General features: G+C 37.9%; 4 protein-coding genes across 5 annotated transcripts; all 4 read right to left on the bottom strand.

Annotated features, from left to right (window-relative positions):
* Window positions 1-1,391: 1,391 nt before the first annotated feature.
* LOC117134639 lies at window positions 1,392-17,994 on the bottom strand. The gene is made up of 26 exons (XM_033293893.1): window positions 17,705-17,994; window positions 17,571-17,651; window positions 16,966-17,314; window positions 16,741-16,810; window positions 15,646-15,835; window positions 15,293-15,586; window positions 15,058-15,239; window positions 14,267-14,796; window positions 14,168-14,212; window positions 13,967-14,111; window positions 13,489-13,720; window positions 13,302-13,438; window positions 13,097-13,247; window positions 12,838-13,031; window positions 12,132-12,769; window positions 11,911-12,079; window positions 10,114-10,496; window positions 9,907-10,059; window positions 5,413-5,612; window positions 5,257-5,351; window positions 5,051-5,201; window positions 4,804-4,997; window positions 4,127-4,746; window positions 3,900-4,068; window positions 1,527-1,629; window positions 1,392-1,422 (listed from the first exon to the last, which is right to left on the bottom strand). The coding sequence occupies exons 1-26, from the start codon at window positions 17,992-17,994 to the stop codon at window positions 1,392-1,394; spliced, it is 5,796 nt and encodes a 1,931-aa protein (XP_033149784.1).
* On the bottom strand, window positions 5,784-11,651 carry LOC108601572 (CG31016). 2 transcript variants are annotated; one of them, XM_033294071.1, is made up of 8 exons: window positions 11,429-11,651; window positions 11,273-11,367; window positions 11,064-11,214; window positions 10,827-11,011; window positions 10,288-10,769; window positions 6,233-6,406; window positions 6,010-6,178; window positions 5,784-5,953 (listed from the first exon to the last, which is right to left on the bottom strand). In XM_033294071.1, the coding sequence occupies exons 1-8, from the start codon at window positions 11,635-11,637 to the stop codon at window positions 5,841-5,843; spliced, it is 1,578 nt and encodes a 525-aa protein (XP_033149962.1). In that variant the 5' UTR covers window positions 11,638-11,651; the 3' UTR covers window positions 5,784-5,840. The 2 variants fall into 2 exon arrangements, with proteins under 2 accessions (XP_033149962.1, XP_017845839.1); XM_017990350.2 differs by lacking the exons at window positions 5,784-5,953; window positions 6,010-6,178; window positions 6,233-6,406 and adding exons at window positions 9,665-9,834; window positions 9,891-10,059 and having other exon boundaries at window positions 10,114-10,769; window positions 11,429-11,649.
* LOC108602282 (prolyl 4-hydroxylase subunit alpha-3) lies at window positions 13,768-15,951 on the bottom strand. Its single transcript, XM_017990351.2, has 8 exons — window positions 15,896-15,951; window positions 15,646-15,835; window positions 15,293-15,586; window positions 15,058-15,239; window positions 14,267-14,796; window positions 14,168-14,212; window positions 13,967-14,111; window positions 13,768-13,909 (listed from the first exon to the last, which is right to left on the bottom strand). Exons 2-8 carry the CDS (start codon window positions 15,795-15,797, stop codon window positions 13,878-13,880), a joined length of 1,380 nt encoding a protein of 459 aa, XP_017845840.1. The 5' UTR covers window positions 15,798-15,835; window positions 15,896-15,951; the 3' UTR covers window positions 13,768-13,877.
* On the bottom strand, window positions 16,576-17,511 carry LOC108601573 (prolyl 4-hydroxylase subunit alpha-3). Its single transcript, XM_017990368.2, has 3 exons — window positions 16,966-17,511; window positions 16,870-16,910; window positions 16,576-16,810 (listed from the first exon to the last, which is right to left on the bottom strand). The coding sequence occupies exons 1-2, from the start codon at window positions 17,413-17,415 to the stop codon at window positions 16,905-16,907; spliced, it is 456 nt and encodes a 151-aa protein (XP_017845857.1). The 5' UTR covers window positions 17,416-17,511; the 3' UTR covers window positions 16,576-16,810; window positions 16,870-16,904.
* Window positions 17,995-18,237: the final 243 nt, after the last annotated feature.

Genomic DNA, 18,237 nt, shown 5'->3' on the forward strand with positions numbered 1-18,237 from the left:
ACAATTTTAAAGCAAATTGCCTAGCGGAAGTAAATCGTTTGTGGCAAATAAAAAATATTGTAAGCCGCAGCATATCAAATTACCCAAGACACAGCGGCAGTTGACAAAGTGAGTTGGCGCGTAACAAGGTGTAGCCTAAGCAGCTTCAAAGCAAACCAAGTCAGCTTGTTGATAAGTGCCTCCCCCTCCAGCATTTTGGGGGAGAGTTCTGTGCCTTGCCTCAAGTTGCGGTTGCGGTTGGGCTGAGATATATGTATATTTGATGGCATGTTTGAAAAATGGTTGCTAATTTTTTAGCTGCGACAGCGTAGACTATCGCATTGCACAGCGACTTAAGTGCAAATGGGTAGCGTTTTAATTTGATTAAGAATGTGAAAAGCAACAAGCTGCGAGTAAACAAATCAAAATTGATGACTGTCTTGATATAAACTGTGAATTTAAAATGATTTCCACTTTTGCAGCAAATTATAATGTTGGCCACCTTTTGTCAACTTCAATGCTCAAATGCTTGCAACCACAAAAGCAGCAACAACTGCCTCCATAACCTTTGTCCCAGTGCAATTCAAGCTACCACATCAATTGCTGCTACCACTCCGCACCCCCCCAGCCATTTACTTTGTGTCTTTGTATATAAAGTCAGCAGCAGACAAGGGCAGACGAACGACTTGAGGGATTTTGCTGAAATGACATTTGGCTCCACATGTGACAGTCTGCTCAGGCAGAGAAAGTCGCAGCAGCAGCAGCAGCAGCAACAAATGCGTTGGCAGTGAAAAAAGCAATTTAAGTCAGGCACAGATACAGCTACCTATATAGCCATACGCATATGTTTATTTCCATTGTCGTGCACTTCTCATGCTCCGTGCAAATTTTGATAAATTGCCGCTTTTACCTTATTGTTGAATGGCACTTACAACAGTTGCACAGACTGCTTCCCACCATGCGGCATGTTTAAGGTGAAGTCAACACAAATGTTGCAAAAACAATCAGTACAGGCTCAACCGTTTAATTTATGCAAAAATACAAATTTATAAGACTCTTATTCAAGAGCTTATTCTTACTTTTGTTCTGATAGCCATTTACCATACGCATATGCCCACAATTTATTTTATTTAATGTAATGATTACAGCCAAGTTCATTCTGATTTAGTGTTGCAAAAACATCGATCCTCAATCGATATTACAGTAAGTTAGATTTAGTTTCCTAAAATAGAAAAACGTTGAGAACTTTTGGAATATTGGAATAAATACAATTTAGATACGACGTTTCAACGTTGAAAGTTTTTGAGTGTTTGATCTTTGATATCTCTTCTATAGAAGAGTCTTGCTAAAGCTATCTTATAAAAACCAATTAGAATTACATTATTAGAATGTATTAAAAAGTATAATTGGTCTCACTTCTGTTGTAGTTTTTGCAGCATCATTCTGAATGATACAGGAAAAATTTAATGAAAGCTATAAGGAAATAGGCTTAAAGAAAGAAATTTCCAATATGTAAGCAATAGATCAAATCATCTTTTTCTTTTTACTTTGAAAAGATACTCGTATTGTAAGCATATTTTCTTTCTTTTGGAGCATAGTAACAAGGAAGTGTAAACATCTGATCACGTTCATGTATCCATTGCGTTAAAGCTGTAAGAAAAAGAGGATCATAAATTCATAAATATAAATTACAAGCTATACTAACAAACCCAACTTATGGCCGAAAAGCACGGGGCAAGCTGCATGCGAGGTGCGACGTTCATAATCAAAGCTAAATGGATCCAGACTATTCCATATTAACGCCTTACCACGTTGAGGTTTGACCGCAATGTTCATAGAAGGAAAGTCTGTTCTGCCTCCTTTTTCCACATCTTTAAGCTAAAATTACACTTCACAGGAATAACTTTAAGCGACAAAACTTGTCTGACTTACATAAAAAATAACGGTTATAACGCGATCGTCAAAAAATGTTTTTTCATTGCCTTTGATTACGTCGGGGTAATTTTCATGGATAGCATCGCTATGTAAGCCATAATGGCCACCAAAGCCATACCTAAGCAATTGCATAGATTTATTTATTTCACTATCCAATCTTAGCCCGGTCATGTCCATAACGCGTTGTTGCAATCGACTAATCAGTTTCGTCTCCGTGGCATAGCGTGGCAACCATTGTCCACTAGCGGTGCGAAAAGGTGAGATGGTCTCTATACGTGCATCATCAACTTTCGTGCGTTCCAGTCGTTCCTCGCTTATTTGTTCTAAGCGTAACATCTCGTTCTCGTAGATAACATCGTGATATATGTAAGTTATTGGATTCGGATATTCACTTATCTGTTCTACTTTAAAGGGCGCAATGCGTAAAAACTCCGTTGAATTTCCATGATAGAAGCAAGTTTGACGTGTGGGAGGGTTTTTAAAAGAAGAACGACAGTACATGGCGTGCTCGTCCCCAAAATTCACTGCGTCTTTATGCGCCTTACTGCTTGGCAGGATTGACCTAAAGTCAGTTATCATCTGGTCTACTCTACCGCTAAATTGTGGTTCACTTTCCAGCACCTTCCGAGCCAACTTACGCTTACCTGTGTGAAAGATAACAAATAAGAGCTTTTTTTAAGATAATCTAAGTAACTTGCCCAATTTGGTAAGAGACCAAGCCATTAATGAGCTTATATTAGCGTTACTCATGCCAATTGGACTATTCCAACCTCGGTTGGAATTGTTATTCAACTGCATCGCAGTCTGTGTCCATTTGTAGGCGTGGCTAAACATTCCAGTTTCCAAATAGAATCCTCCCATCTCATAGCACTCCGTAGGGGTCAAGGTAATGCTGTAAATTGAGCGATCATCAGTTTAAAGAAATATGCCTGCACTTAAACTCACTTATAGTGTTCATCTTCAATCCAACCAGCTGCCAAACTTGTTGAATTCAAACCGTAAATATATTCTATGCGAAAAATTTCCGCCTTAATTTCTTCAAAATCTTGTACATTGGGTAATTTTGGCAGCATTGTTTTGATAGCATCCATTTGTACTAAAAAAAAAATACAAATTAATTTATACGAATTATTATTAAAATGTACACTTACCCAAACCAACAGGTTGTAGCAATAAACGTAACGTATCAAAGTTGTTCTCAACGTTTAAGTATAAGCAATTTTTCCTTTTTAATTCACGCTGTATATGTTTGACAAAACTGTAAATATTTTATATTTGAAGTAGATTGATAACGCTGAACTTGCCTTACTTACTCATTTAGCTTCTCAATCGCTTGTTGTAATTTTAAAGAATAATTCCTTAGATAGTCCACAAATTGCTTTCTTTGCTGTAGCAGCGAAACCTTATCGTTCATAGATGTAATATAATTATTTGGCTGCGCATAATACTGTTGACTCAATACCATTACAAAGGGAAGAGACAAGTACAACACGAAACACCGCAACGTTGTGAGCTTCACCATAATTAATTTTAAACTGTTGCATCCATTTGTGGTTTCGATGATTTATATCGATGCAACGAATCAATTGTTCCGCTAAAGGACTTATTATATGTGTATTAGAAACTATAGATTATTATCTTTATTGAAGATTATAAATACTTGACGAGTTTTTCATACTCCACAATTTATTTCATTGTAGCATGTAAAATTAACCAACATTTTTAAGAAAAAAGGTTTTAAAATAAGTTAAAATCAATTAAATGATTAGGTTATTATCCATTGACATTTGGTTTTCCATCTGTGTTTGGAATTAGGATTAAAAGAAGTGTGATGATATGTTTCGGCGTAATTTTCGGAGCAGTTGTGGCAGTACTAGTGATCAGGTAACTACATGTGTGTGTCACGTCATGTATCCATTGCGTTAAAGCTGTCAAAAGGGGTCGTTAATTCATAAAAAGCAAACAGTTTAAACTACAAAACATACCCAGCTTATGGCCAACTACCACTGGGCAAGCTGCATGCAATGTGCGATGATCATAATCAAAGCTAAATGGATTCAGATTATACCATACTAAGGCCTTACCACGTTGAGGCTTGACAGCAATGTTCATATAGGGAAAGGCCGTGGCGCCTCCCTTTTCCACATCATTTACCTAAAAGAAAATTACATTTTACTGGTTTAAATTTAAGCCACAGGACTGTCTGACTTACATAAAAAAGAACGGTTGCAATACGATCGTTAAAAATGGGATTTTTCTCAGTTTTAGCATCGCTATGTAAGTCATAATGGCCACCAAAGCCATACCTTAGCAATTGCATAGCATTATTTATTTTACTATCCAACCTTAAGCCAGTCATGTCCATAATGCGTTGTTGCATTTGAAGAATAAACTTATAATCCGATTCATCGCGATCATAACTGTATAACCATCGTCCCCTAGCGGTGCGATAAGGTGCGATTATCTTATCGTTTATATCATCCATTTCTCTCCGGTTCTCGCTTATTTCCTTCAAGCGTAACATCTCGTTCTCGTAAAGAGCATCGTGATATATGTAGGCAAAAGGTTGCGGATGTCCAGATATCTGTTCCACTTTAAAGGGTGCAATGCGTCCAAATACAGTTTCATTGCCATTATAAAAGCAAGTTAGACGTGTGGGAGGGTTTTCAAAAGAGGAACGACAGTGCTTAGCGTATGCGCCCTCCATTTGCACTGCGTCCTTATGCGCCATACCTTTGGGAAGGGTTGACCTAAAATCAGTTAGCATCTGGTCAACTTTACCGCTAAATTCTGGTACATTTTCCAGCACTTCCCGAGCCAGTTTACGTTTACCTGAGGATTAATATATGACAAAACAGAGCTCCTTTAAAGCTTATGTGGGTAACTTGCCTAATCTGGTAAGAGACCAAGCCATCAATGAGCTTATATTGGCGTTAGTTATGCCAATTGGATTATCCAAACCTCGGTTAGAATTGTTATTCAATTGTATCGCAGTCTGTGTCCATTTGTAGGCGTGGCTAAACATTCTAGTTTCCAAATAGAATGCAGCCATCTCATAGCAGTCCGTAGGGGTCAAGGTAATGCTGTAAATTGAGCGATCGTCAGTTAATAGAAATATTCCTGAACTTAAACCCACTTATAGTGTTCATCTTCAATCCAACCAGCTGCCAAATTTGTTGAATTCAAACCGTAAATAAATTGTATGCGAAAAATGGCGGTCCTTACTTCTTCAAAATCTTGTCTATTAGGCAATTGGGGCAGCATTCTTTTGATAGCATCTATTTGTACTATAAATACAAATATTAATACAACTATTTCATACGATTTATTATTGAAACTAACCCAAACCAGCAGGATGTAGCACTGAACGTAGCATATCAAAGTTGACATTTACAGTAGTTTTTCTTTTTAAAACACTCTGTATATGTTGAACAGAACTGCAAATATTTTATACATTAACTAGCTTTATTGCGCAGTAGTTGCTGTTTCTCTACTTACTTGCTTAGCTCTTTAATCGCTTGTTGTAATTTAAAAGCATAATACCTTAGATAGTCCACAAATTGCTTTCTGAGTTGCAGCAGCGAAAGCTTATCGTTCATAGATGCAATATAATTTTTTGGTTCGGCATAATGTTGTTGACTAAGAACCAATGCCAAGACTAGAGCCAAATAGAACAAAAAATTACGCAACGAAGGAAACTTCACCATATTTGAAATGAAACTGTAGCTTCCATTTTTGTTTTCATTCATTTACTTGTAATGATGCAGCGAATCAATTGTTACGCTATGGGATTTTTAAATTCATATGAACAATTATATTATTATAGTCTCCATTTACCATCTAGTATTTTATATTCAATTTATTTACCTTTATATAATTTAAAGCATACAGCAAGAGTTAAAATTTAGCTATAAAGAAGAAGAGTTTTACGGGTCGCTATCAAGGTAACTTAAACTGTAATTATATTTTCTTTCTTTTGGAGCATAGTAACAAGGAAGTGTAAACATCTGATCACGTTCATGGATCCATTGCGTTAAAGCTGTCAGAAAGGGTTGTAAATTCATAAGAACCAAAAAGTTAAAAGCGAAAACATACCCAGCTTATGACCAACTAGCACTGGACATGCTGCATGGAATGTGCGATGATCATAATCAAAGCTAAATGGATCCAGACTATTCCATATTAATGCCTTACCACGTCGAGGCTTGACCGCAATGTTTAGATAAGGAAAGGCCGTGACGCCACCTTTTTCCACATCATTTACCTAGAAGAAGATCACATTTTACAGATTTAAATTTTAGAACAGGACTAAACTTACATAAAAAAGAACGGTTGCAATGCGATCGTCAAAATATGTTTTTTCAAAGCCTTTCATGTTTTCGGCGTTTTCCTCATTGTTAGCATCGCTATGTAAGTCATAATGGCCACCAAAGCCATATCGTAGTAATTGCATGGATTCATTTATTTCACTATCCAACCTAAGACCAGTCATGTCCACAACGGCACAATCATGGCATCGGAGGAGCGGCGGTTTTGGTGAAAAGCTCTCTAAGTCATTTCCCACAAAATGTTATTGAAACACAAAACATACAAATGTCTTCCATTAAAGTTGCCACAGGTATGGGGTATTTGGATGTGAGGGCAATATACTGTCCTCCAAGGCACAGAATCGTAGAAAGGCACTTCACTGACATACTAGCTTCTTGTGGCCAGAGGTATCTGGTTGGTGGTGACTGGAATGCTCGACATTGGTTGTGGGGAGACACTTACAATTCACCCAGAGGACGTGAGCTAGTCGAATCAATTTCAGCTAGAGGGGCTAAAATTCTTGCCACTGGTTCACCTACTAGATACCCATATGTATCCAGTCACACTGCTACTTGCATTGATTTTGCATTATACCATGGGATACTGGATTCTCAAATAAATATTAGCCAAAGCTGGGATTTAGACTCTGATCACATTGCCCTAATTGTAAATTTGCAAACCAATGGTGTTAATGTCAGCCCAAGTCCTCGGTTAATCACAAGACGCACTGATCTCATCGCCTTCAAACAACATCTTGAAAGCTCCTTTCAACTAAATTTGACTCTGGACTCTAAAGAGGACATTGAGAATGCTGTCGATATTCTAACTGATAGCATATATAGAGCTGCTACTGCTTCAACGCCACCTGATATTGATCATCGTCCTATAACTTATGGCATTGTTCTTACAAGGGAAGCCAGAGAGCTGATCAAGAGAAAAAGACGCCTTCGTAGAAGAGCAATTCGCTCTCAAGATCCTGAGGACCGAATTTTATGGAATCGAGCAGCAAAACAATTACGAACCCTTTTAAGGGAACTTCGTAGCGATTTCTTCGAGCAAAAATTGTCCTCCATGGACTACACCATTGACACGAATTACTCTTTATGGAAGTGCACAAAATCGCTTAAACGACAACCTTTTAGACAGGTTCCAGTCCGATGTCCTGGTGGCGAATTTGCAAAAACCGAATTGGAGCAAGCCAATGCTTTCGGTCAACACTTAGAGGATCGCTTCACTCCTTATGATTTTGCTACAATAGAACAAGTTAGAGAGACCCATCAGAGTTTGGATACTCCATTGCAGATGTCACTGCCTATTAAACCTATAAGGATTGAGGAGATATCTGAAGTCATCGAACTTTTGCCCAAAAATAAAGCTCCGGGTATTGATAGGATTTGTAACACTACGCTGAAGGCCTTGCCTACAAGAGCGCTCCTATATATAGCATTAATTTTTAATGCTATTATTAGGATCCAAGTGTTTCCAAAGCAATGGAAGTTAGCTGCGATTCTGATGATTCACAAGCCAGGTAAACCAGAGACTGATCCTGAGTCATATCGCCCAATCAGCCTGTTACCCTCCCTGTCTAAAGTATGGGAGAAGCTAATTGCCAATCGTATTACTCTGATTATGAGTCAAAGCAGTATCTTGCCAGATCATCAATTTGGCTTTCGAAGAGGACATGGCACTGTCGAACAAGTCCACAGATTGGTAAAACATATTTTGCATGCCTTTGACGACCAGGAGTACTCCAATGCAGTTTTTATTGATATGCAACAAGCCTTCGATAAGGTATGGCATGATGGTCTACTATGCAAAATTAAAAACATGCTACCTGCTCCGTTCTATGGACTTTTGAAATCATATTTGGAAGAGCGAGAGTTTAAGGTTAAAGTTAGGAATACACAGTCGAGTAGCTACCTAATGAGAGCAGGAGTCCCGCAGGGCAGCGTACTCGGACCATTGCTATATTCGCTGTATACTGCTGATATACCCAGCCCCAACAATCAACATATGGTAGCTCCCTCCAAAGCTCTAATTGCCACCTATGCAGATGACATTGCAGTTATTTACAACTCTGGCTGTTGCAGAGAAGCAGCTAATGGCCTGCAAGAGTATCTTGCAACTCTCGCAGCTTGGTGCAAACAGTGGAACCTGAAGATCAATCCGTTGAAAACAACGAACACCTGTTTCACACTGAAGAGGTACATACCTAATACGCCTGAAATACAGCTAGAGGGAGTCACTCTGGAGCAGCCTTTGCAAGCAACATACCTTGGCATTACCCTGGATAAGCGCCTTACCTTTGGGCCACATCTCAAAGCCACGGCTAGAAAATGCTACATGAGGATCCAGCAAATGCGTTGGCTTCTAAATAGGAAGAGCACCTTGCCGCTTAGATGCAAAAGGGCGGCATATGCGCATTGCATCCTGCCAATCTGGCTGTACGGAATACAGATTTGGGGGATCGCAGCCAAATCCAATTATAAAAGGATCCAGGTGTTGCAGAACCGGACACTGAGGAGCATAACAGACTGTCCCTGGTATGTGCGCGGGACCACTCTCCATAAAGACCTAAAACTACATACTGTAGAAGAGCAAATTGGTAGGCACACAAGCCGATACAGTGAGAGACTCCTGAGACACCGCAACCTACTTGCTAGAAACTTACTTCCAGCTAGACCTCTGAGACGACTCAAACGGCAAGGCTTTGCCAAAACCATTAGGGGCCAATAAAGATGACATATCCATAATGTAATCCTCATATTGTATTGAGGTTTGGTTCATTTCTCTATTTCTATCCATGTGTTGTTAAGGTACATTTTATGCTGTAGCATTCTTTTGATAGCATCTATTTGTACTATAAATACAAATATTAATACAACTATTTCATACGATTTATTATTGAAACTAACCCAAACCAGCAGGATGTAGCACTGAACGTAGCATATCAAAGTTGACATTTACAGTAGTTTTTCTTTTTAAAACACTCTGTATATGTTGAACAGAACTGCAAATATTTTATACATTAACTAGCTTTATTGCGCAGTAGTTGCTGTTTCTCTACTTACTTGCTTAGCTCTTTAATCGCTTGTTGTAATTTAAAAGCATAATACCTTAGATAGTCCACAAATTGCTTTCTGAGTTGCAGCAGCGAAAGCTTATCGTTCATAGATGCAATATAATTTTTTGGTTCGGCATAATGTTGTTGACTAAGAACCAATGCCAAGACTAGAGCCAAATAGAACAAAAAATTACGCAACGAAGGAAACTTCACCATATTTGAAATGAAACTGTAGCTTCCATTTTTGTTTTCATTCATTTACTTGTAATGATGCAGCGAATCAATTGTTACGCTATGGGATTTTTAAATTCATATGAACAATTATATTATTATAGTCTCCATTTACCATCTAGTATTTTATATTCAATTTATTTACCTTTATATAATTTAAAGCATACAGCAAGAGTTAAAATTTAGCTATAAAGAAGAAGAGTTTTACGGGTCGCTATCAAGGTAACTTAAACTGTAATTATATTTTCTTTCTTTTGGAGCATAGTAACAAGGAAGTGTAAACATCTGATCACGTTCATGGATCCATTGCGTTAAAGCTGTCAGAAAGGGTTGTAAATTCATAAGAACCAAAAAGTTAAAAGCGAAAACATACCCAGCTTATGACCAACTAGCACTGGACATGCTGCATGGAATGTGCGATGATCATAATCAAAGCTAAATGGATCCAGACTATTCCATATTAATGCCTTACCACGTCGAGGCTTGACCGCAATGTTTAGATAAGGAAAGGCCGTGACGCCACCTTTTTCCACATCATTTACCTAGAAGAAGATCACATTTTACAGATTTAAATTTTAGAACAGGACTAAACTTACATAAAAAAGAACGGTTGCAATGCGATCGTCAAAATATGTTTTTTCAAAGCCTTTCATGTTTTCGGCGTTTTCCTCATTGTTAGCATCGCTATGTAAGTCATAATGGCCACCAAAGCCATATCGTAGTAATTGCATGGATTCATTTATTTCACTATCCAACCTAAGACCAGTCATGTCCACAACGCGTTGTTGCAAGCGGAGAAAGAGGAAGGGATCCACATAATCGCTATCATAACGTGATAACCATCGTCCACTAGCGGTGCGAAAGGGGGAAATTGTCTTCTCGCTTACATCATCTACTTCTGTCCGGTCCAGTGAATACTCGCTTATTTGCTCCAAGCGTAACATCTCGCTCTCGTAAAGAACATCGTGATATATGTAGGCTAAGGGATTCGGATATCCAGATATCTGTTCCACTTTAAAGGGTGCAATGCGTAAAAATGCAGTTGCATTGCCATGATAGAAACAAGTCAAACGAGTGGTAGGGTTTTGAAAGGAGGAACGACAGTGCTTAAAATATGCATCCTCCAGATTCATAGCGTCTTTATGGACTTTATTATTAGGCAGGTTTGACTTTAAGTGAGTTAGCATCTGGTGAACTTTACCGGTGAATTCTGGTTCTTTTTCGAGCACGTCTTTAGCCAACTTACGTTTACCTGAATCTTGAAAGATGGCAAAGTAGTGCTTTGTTTAAACTAATGTAGGTAACTTGCCTAATTTGATAAGAGACCAGGCCATCAATACGCTGATATTAGCGCTGGTTACGCCAATTGGATCATCCCATGCTGAGTTATTTAAATGCATCGCAGTCTGTGCCCATTTGTTGGCCAGGCTAAACATTCTAGTTTCCAAATAGAATGAACCCATCTCATAGCAGTCCGTAGGGCTCAAAGTAATGCTGTAAATTTACCAAAGGATAGCTTAAAGAAATATTTATGTACTTAACCCACTTATAGTGTTCATCTTCAATCCAACCATCTGCCAAACTTGTTGAGTTTAAATCGTAAACATATTCAATGCGAAAAATTGCCGTCTGAGCTTCTTCAAAATCTTGTCTATTGGGCAATTGGGGCCGCATTGTTTTGATAGCATCTATTTGTACTATAAATACAAATATTAAAACAGCTATTTCATACGATTAATAGAAATTAATACTAACCCAAACCAGCGGGATGTAGCGCTGAACGTAGCGTATCAAAGTTTACATACAAAGTAGTATTTCTTTTTAAAACACGCTGTATATGCTGAGCAGAACTGCAATTATTTTATACCTTAACTAGCTTCATTGCGCAGTAGTTGCTGTTGCGCTACTTACTTGTTTAGCTCTTTAATCGCTTGTTGTAATTTAAAAGCATAATTCCTTAGATAGTCCACAAATTGCTTTCTGAGTTGCAGCAGCGAAAGCTTATCGTTCATAGATGAAATATAATTATTTGGTTGAGCATAATACTGTCGACTCAAAACCAATGCCAAGGGTACAGTCAAGTAGAACAAGAGATGTCGCAACGTAGTAAACTTCAACATATTTGAAATAAAACTGTTGGATCCATTTTTGGCTTCGTTAACTTACTTGAAACGATGTGACGAATCAATTGTCGCGCTATATGTTTTATTATATGTATTTTAACAATGAAAGATTCTTTATTAGTTCGGCTAGTGATCATATGTGCGCTCCTTAGGGATTTGCATGCAGGGCTTTATAAAAATTTGATCTCCTTCGTGTATCCATTGAGTCAGAGCTGAATAGGTTGGTAAAAATTAGAAAGAACAAGGAAAATTTTTTAGCGAATAAATTACCAAGCTTCTGACCAAAGAGCACAGGACACGCGGCATGCAGATTCCGCTTTTCAAAATCATAAGTCTCGGGCACCACGCTAAGCCAATACAGTGCCTTGCCGCGTTCTGGTTTAACTACCAGTTCCAGATCATAAAAGATAGTAGCACCGCCTTGTGGAACATCGTTAAGCTGCAAATGATTATTGAATTAATCAAGTTATAAGCTCAAGTCACTCTCTTACGTAGAACAACAGAGTGGCATAGCGGTCATCAAATACGAGACTCTTGAGGGTAAGGTTTAAAAAATCATGATGTAGGGTATAGTGTCCACCGAAGCCATAATGCAAAAATTGCATGTTTAGATTCATGTTGCTTTCCAAAAGTAGCTCCGTCATGTGCTCAGTGCGCAGCTGTATGCGATCAATCAGTTCAAGATCCGCATCACTCGAGTCATCATGTGGCAGCCAGGCACCCCTTGAAGTGCGATGTTGGGAACTTTGTAAGTTGCCAGTTTCAATTTTTACGGTTGTACCCATTAGCTGCGACTTCGTCATGCTTTGGAGCTGCAATATCTCTGACTCGTAGATGACATCATGGTAGACTACTATATAGGGATCCAATGATAATTGTTCCACTTTAAAAGGTGCCAGCTGCAAAAATGGCGCTGACTTGCTTTTATAAAAGCAACTCAAACGCTTTAACTTCATCTTATAGGAGGACCGACAAAACTTTCCATATTCAAACTCGAACTCTAACGATTTTTGCTCATAATCATTTTCAACTTCGGCATCTTCCTTACCAAACTCATACAATAGTTTATCGACTTCGCCACGTAAGCTAGGCTCGTTCTCAAGCACAGCTCGAGCTTGTTCAATGTTATCTGTAATATAAAGTTTGAGTTGTACAAGACACACAATCACCTCAATTTTAATTCGCGACTGTACGTACCTTGCCTGTATGCTTTAGCCAAAAAGAGAGCAAAATTGGTGCTTGACAAGCCCAGTCGAGCATATAAATTGGACCTATGTCGTGGCTTCATTAGTGACTGAGCCGTTGTCAGCCAATTAATTGCATTTTCATAAAACTTTGCATTTACATAGAACATGCCCATTTCAAAGCAATCTAACGGCGTAAGTGTAGCCCTATAGAAAACGATCAACTCTTCATGAGAATTTCAATTTCAATTTCAAAACCGGTCCAAACTTACTTATATTGTTGTCCATCTAGCAGACCTCTAGCCATATCCATTGGTTCAAGTGCATACATCTGCTGAATTCGATATATTGCCGATACAGCTTCTTGAACATCTCCATTTTTTGGCAAGAATGGCAGCATTTTTTTCACATTCCTAATTTGAACTGTGAGAAAGATATTAAATAATTAAAGTTTTTACAAATTAAAGCAACTACAACCTTCACCGTCTTTTTGTGCCATCAACTTTTCCGCCTGAACGCATCCGGAAAACATGTAACGTAATAAGGAGTAACGCTTTGTTGGATTCGAGTATAGTTTATTTTCCATTGTTAAATTCTTTAAATATTTAGCATGTCTACAAATGTTCTATTGGTTATTCAAATAATTTTAAAGTGATCTACTTACATTTTTAATGTATAAATTTTCAGCTTCAAAACGTCCGCATAGAGCTTGAGACTCTGCACTATTAATTTATTGGTCTTATGTAATAAGAGCCTTTCGCTCATAGACCCTAAATAATCCTTATCCACTGTATTAGTAAATGTAAACAAACTGATGACCACGATAAAAGCATAACAGAAGACTCTTAACGAAAACATTTTTCGAGTGAATAATAGAAAAGCAAATACAAAGTTGTCTACGTAGCTCTAATAAATTAGTTAAGCCTTGAGGTAAATTAAAAACATCAGTTATGGTAAAGTAAAGTTAAACTCTTGAATTATTGTTTTATTAAAAAGCTGAATACGTAACTGAATAAAGAATTCAAATGTACTTCCTGGAATCCTCATAACTTGCTATTCCTCAGTAGCTACAAATTTCACTATTACTGCAAGGGAAATGTAAATATTAAATGAGGGAAGACTAAAAACGGTATAGGACTTACCAAAGCCTGTGCCCAATAAGTTGGGGCACACATACTGTTCAAAGTCACCTTCGTTAAATGTGACCAAAGCATCGCCTCGATGCGGTATGACAGAGAAATCACCTTCACTATTTGTATAGGCACCACCCGCGGCAACGTCATTCATCTAAAAAGTTGAAAAATGAAAAATAAACAGCTTCAACTCAAATTGCAATTACTTACAAATATAATAACCGAAGCCTCTACATCTTTAGCCATATCCTTAGCCTGTTAAAAGAAATATAGTTTTTCATTTGCAGTAAAATTTTGAATACATCTTACCTTTAAGGTTTCAATTATCTTGAATAGTTCACGTGGACCATACTCTATGACATATAGACCGGGAACATGCGTGTCGAGTCCAGTCATGTCCAATGTCCGCACTGCTACTTTCTTAGTTGACGCACTATGGTTATCCGGAATGAGACATCCACGCATGCCCTCGGGTAAATCTAACTTGTCCTTGCATAAGACAAAGGCGACCCTAATGTCCTCAATCTCATCCTCATATATAACATCATGATAGAGTAACACATATGGACTCATCAGTATTTCCTCTAAACGTAAGGGCGCTAACTCCAGGAAGGATGTCGATGACTTCATGTTCTCACAGATCAATTCTTGATTAGGCTTTAAGTGGCCTTGACACTGTAATTGCAGATTGGTGGGTTTGTAAGCCGGCGCTGGAACAGGCTTTTTATTTCTTCTATTCGGATGCACAGCCAACTGATCGCGCTGTAGAAAAAGAGCCATGGTCATTGGAGATTGATCAATAGCCAGATCAATCGCTGCCTTGGCTTCCTCCCACTTATCTAGTAGAATGTCAAAATTTAAGTTAGATAAAAATATTTTAATTTCCACTTAACAACGTTTATGGCATATCAATATATTCTAAACGTTTAAATGTTGAGAGACAAGAGTAAGCTGTCAATTTTCAAGTAATACGGGCGAAAGGAAGAGGAGTTTTGGATTTACTTACCTGTAATATTATGGAAGATTTAGATATCTATTTACTGTTTGATTTGATCACATAATACTGGAAAGATTCCTTCAATATAATAGCAAATACTCACTTAGATGGATGAATACTTTCGACTGCATTTCGAGTACGCGCCAAGCTGGCACGGTCAACATTTCTCTGGCAGGAATTGAGCTGTATTCCGAAGCCGCCGCCATAAGCCATTCGGCTGCATCGTGGTATGCTTCGGCCTCGTATAGCTGCACACCCACATAGTAGCAATCCGCAGCTGAAAGCCTGCAAAACGATCAAATACGTGGACAATTTTTTCACTTGGTAGTAATAATTACCTCAATTCATATCTAGGCGGCAAATAGTCGTTGGGTTTAAAGTTGTAGAATTTGAAAATGGCATATATTTCTTTTGATGCCAATTTGAAAACACTATTAAGGTTTACGTCTTCCATAAGTTCCTGTAGCGCAATCAAATGTTTGTCGCCAACTGGGGCTTCCAGATACTCCAGCCAAGCTGGCACGTCCTTGTGCATTTGACGTATTAGCTTAAAGCCGTATAAAGGATTCGATAAGAATTGTTCGGCATTGCCATCCACCGCTTTTATCTCTTCGCTGTACTCATCCAATGCACTGTATACCAAACAGATATATTGTCTGCAAAGCTTTGAATGTTTTAGATAGTTACTTACTCATTGATGGCATCACATTTTTGCTGCAACTCATCGGCATAGCTTGTTATATGCTCAACTATCTTTTCATTTATAACTTTCAAGTCTTTAATTTTATTGCCTTTGCAGTTAACAGATGCCACAATTAGCAACAGGTACCAGCAGCTAAACATGTTGACTTGAGTTTTCTTGTGAAATGAAAGCCAGAACACTGCAAATAGAATTGAACACCTGTTACTTGGCATAACGAATTGCTCTACAAATTATTTACCACATCCAATTTAATTAAAGTGCAAACAGAGTACGCTGCGTATGAAATGCAAACTTCGACTACGAGTAGACTGTTCAAACTGGAAGTCCTTACAGTTTGCTGCACGCTTTGGCGTGCAGAAATCTGTAAAATTTGGTAAACCATGAAATATTTTTATGCTTAAAGTACAGTGAAAACCTCGAATGTGTTGGGAACTAACTAGATGGAGGTACAAGATATATAATTTATACAATTAGAGATTATTTTAATATACATATATGTACCGATCATAAATTAGTTAATTTACTTTAGATGGTGTATAGAATAAAAATAAAATGTAAAAATGCAGTATGCGCAACCAATTCTTAGAAAAAATCGAGTAGCGCTTGATAGACAAGGATCTTTTTGGTGTGAAACAGTCCTCGCTGTAAAAGAAAAGAGTAACTAACTGCTTCCACAAAAAAAAAGGATGAATAAAGTGATAAGTCAGTCATATTGGCTTGAAAACTTTATTATTCACCCTATCACCAGAACAGTGACTTTTTTTTTAAGAATTTCAAGGAACAATGCAAAGAAAATATTTACCAATTGAAGTAATTTTTTGGAAGATAAATATATGTCTTCAAAATATTTTTGTTAAATATCAGAAACAAAAAAAATATGGATTACATTATCCGCCAATCTGTGTGGTTCCTCTCATTGAATGTTATTCTGCTTATAACAGGGACGCTTGAATGTTTTTGCCCTCAAGGATGTCCACTTGTTGGCAATCCACTTGTTTCCATTCAAAACAGGACAAGATAAATGCAGTGTGCGAGGATCTCCTTGCATGTAGTTTAATAGATTGTGGAATACCAAGGCTGCACCTGACTCCGGTTGTACGGTCAAATTTAATTTTGGAAAAACTGTAGCACCTCCTTGATCAACGTCATTGAGCTGCAAGTGTAAATAGTAATTTTTCAAATCATTCTGATTTAATTTAGATTATTACTTACGTAGATAACGGCTGTGCTGAACCGATTGTCTTCGTTTACATCTTAAAAAAAAAAATAAATTCAAATGTTTATTCAAAAATATAGTGAACGACTTACCTCATCAAAGAAGTCTAGATGCTCATGAAAGTAACCGCCAATGCCATAATTGCTAACTTGCAGTGGCCCTCCATATTGACAGATGCCAGTTATGAGCTCCAAGCGCTTAAACAATTGCAACACTAGATCATGCTTATGTGTTAACCAAGATAAAGTAGCGGTACGTTCTTTATCAATATACAGCTTTTTTCCATCATATATTTTGGCTGGTGTCAATTCAGCTTTAGCTAAGGCTTTAAGCAAGTCCATCTCACGTCTAGTTGCAAAGCCATGATAAGGCGCTATATATGGCTCCAGACTGAGTTGCTCCATCTTAAACGGCGCTAACTTGGCATAAGCAGATACAGTGCTGTTATAGGTACAGGTCAAGCGTGATTGTTGCGTATCAGTTAAGGACTTCGTCTGTCCATACGTGCGTTCAATTTTCTCATTTGGTGCCAAGTTGAGCATTTTATTAAACTCAGTATTTTTTTTTTTTAGCTTACAAACTTACTTTGCTGGATTATCGCCTGACTATATAGATGATGCAGCTCGATGCGATCGTATTTCAATATTTGGTAGATATGCGTAGCTTTTTATCATAGCGCTCTGAAGCGAGCTTAAACCAATCCTCAGCAGCTTCATAGCTTTTCGAGTTGAAATAGTGTAAGCCTAGACTCCAGCACTCTTGGGCACCAAGGCATGCTCTAAGAAAGGATCAACACTTTTATTTAAATTAACTTCAACTGACACAACTTACGCATGCTGCTTGCCTAGTAATAGTCCAGATGCTATATCTTCTGGCATTAAATTGTATGTGTCAGCAATTTGGCTTAGGCCAACGTCAGCCAGTTTTAAGTCGTTTGACGTGGGTAAGGCAAGCTGCACAGATTTCAGACTTTCAATTTCCTTTAAGCCCACCTCCTCTTCCACGTAATGCAGCCAATTGGGCCAATCCTGTACGACTGTCCTGATCAGTCTATATGCGTTTATGGAATTTCCCATAAATTCATCCGTTTCAGTTTCAGCTTGTTTGAAACGATTGCGCATTCCATTCAATCCACTATTTATTAGATTAATGTTTGTTTTAAAATATTACATTCAACATACCCTTTGAGAATTTTTAACTTTGCTGCCAGTTTGTTTATGTATTCTTCCAGATTGTTAATAAATGTTCACATTATCGGTATCAAGCCCTTCAGCGACTCTGTAGTCAAGGCATAGATTTTCTGCTGCACTTAAGCAAACAGCAGTAAGTATTAGCACTGCCAGTAGCATTACTTACAACTGCAA

Source organism: Drosophila busckii, chromosome 3R, assembly GCF_011750605.1.
Source record: "Drosophila busckii strain San Diego stock center, stock number 13000-0081.31 chromosome 3R, ASM1175060v1, whole genome shotgun sequence".
NCBI classification, from domain to species: Eukaryota; Metazoa; Arthropoda; class Insecta; order Diptera; family Drosophilidae; genus Drosophila; species Drosophila busckii.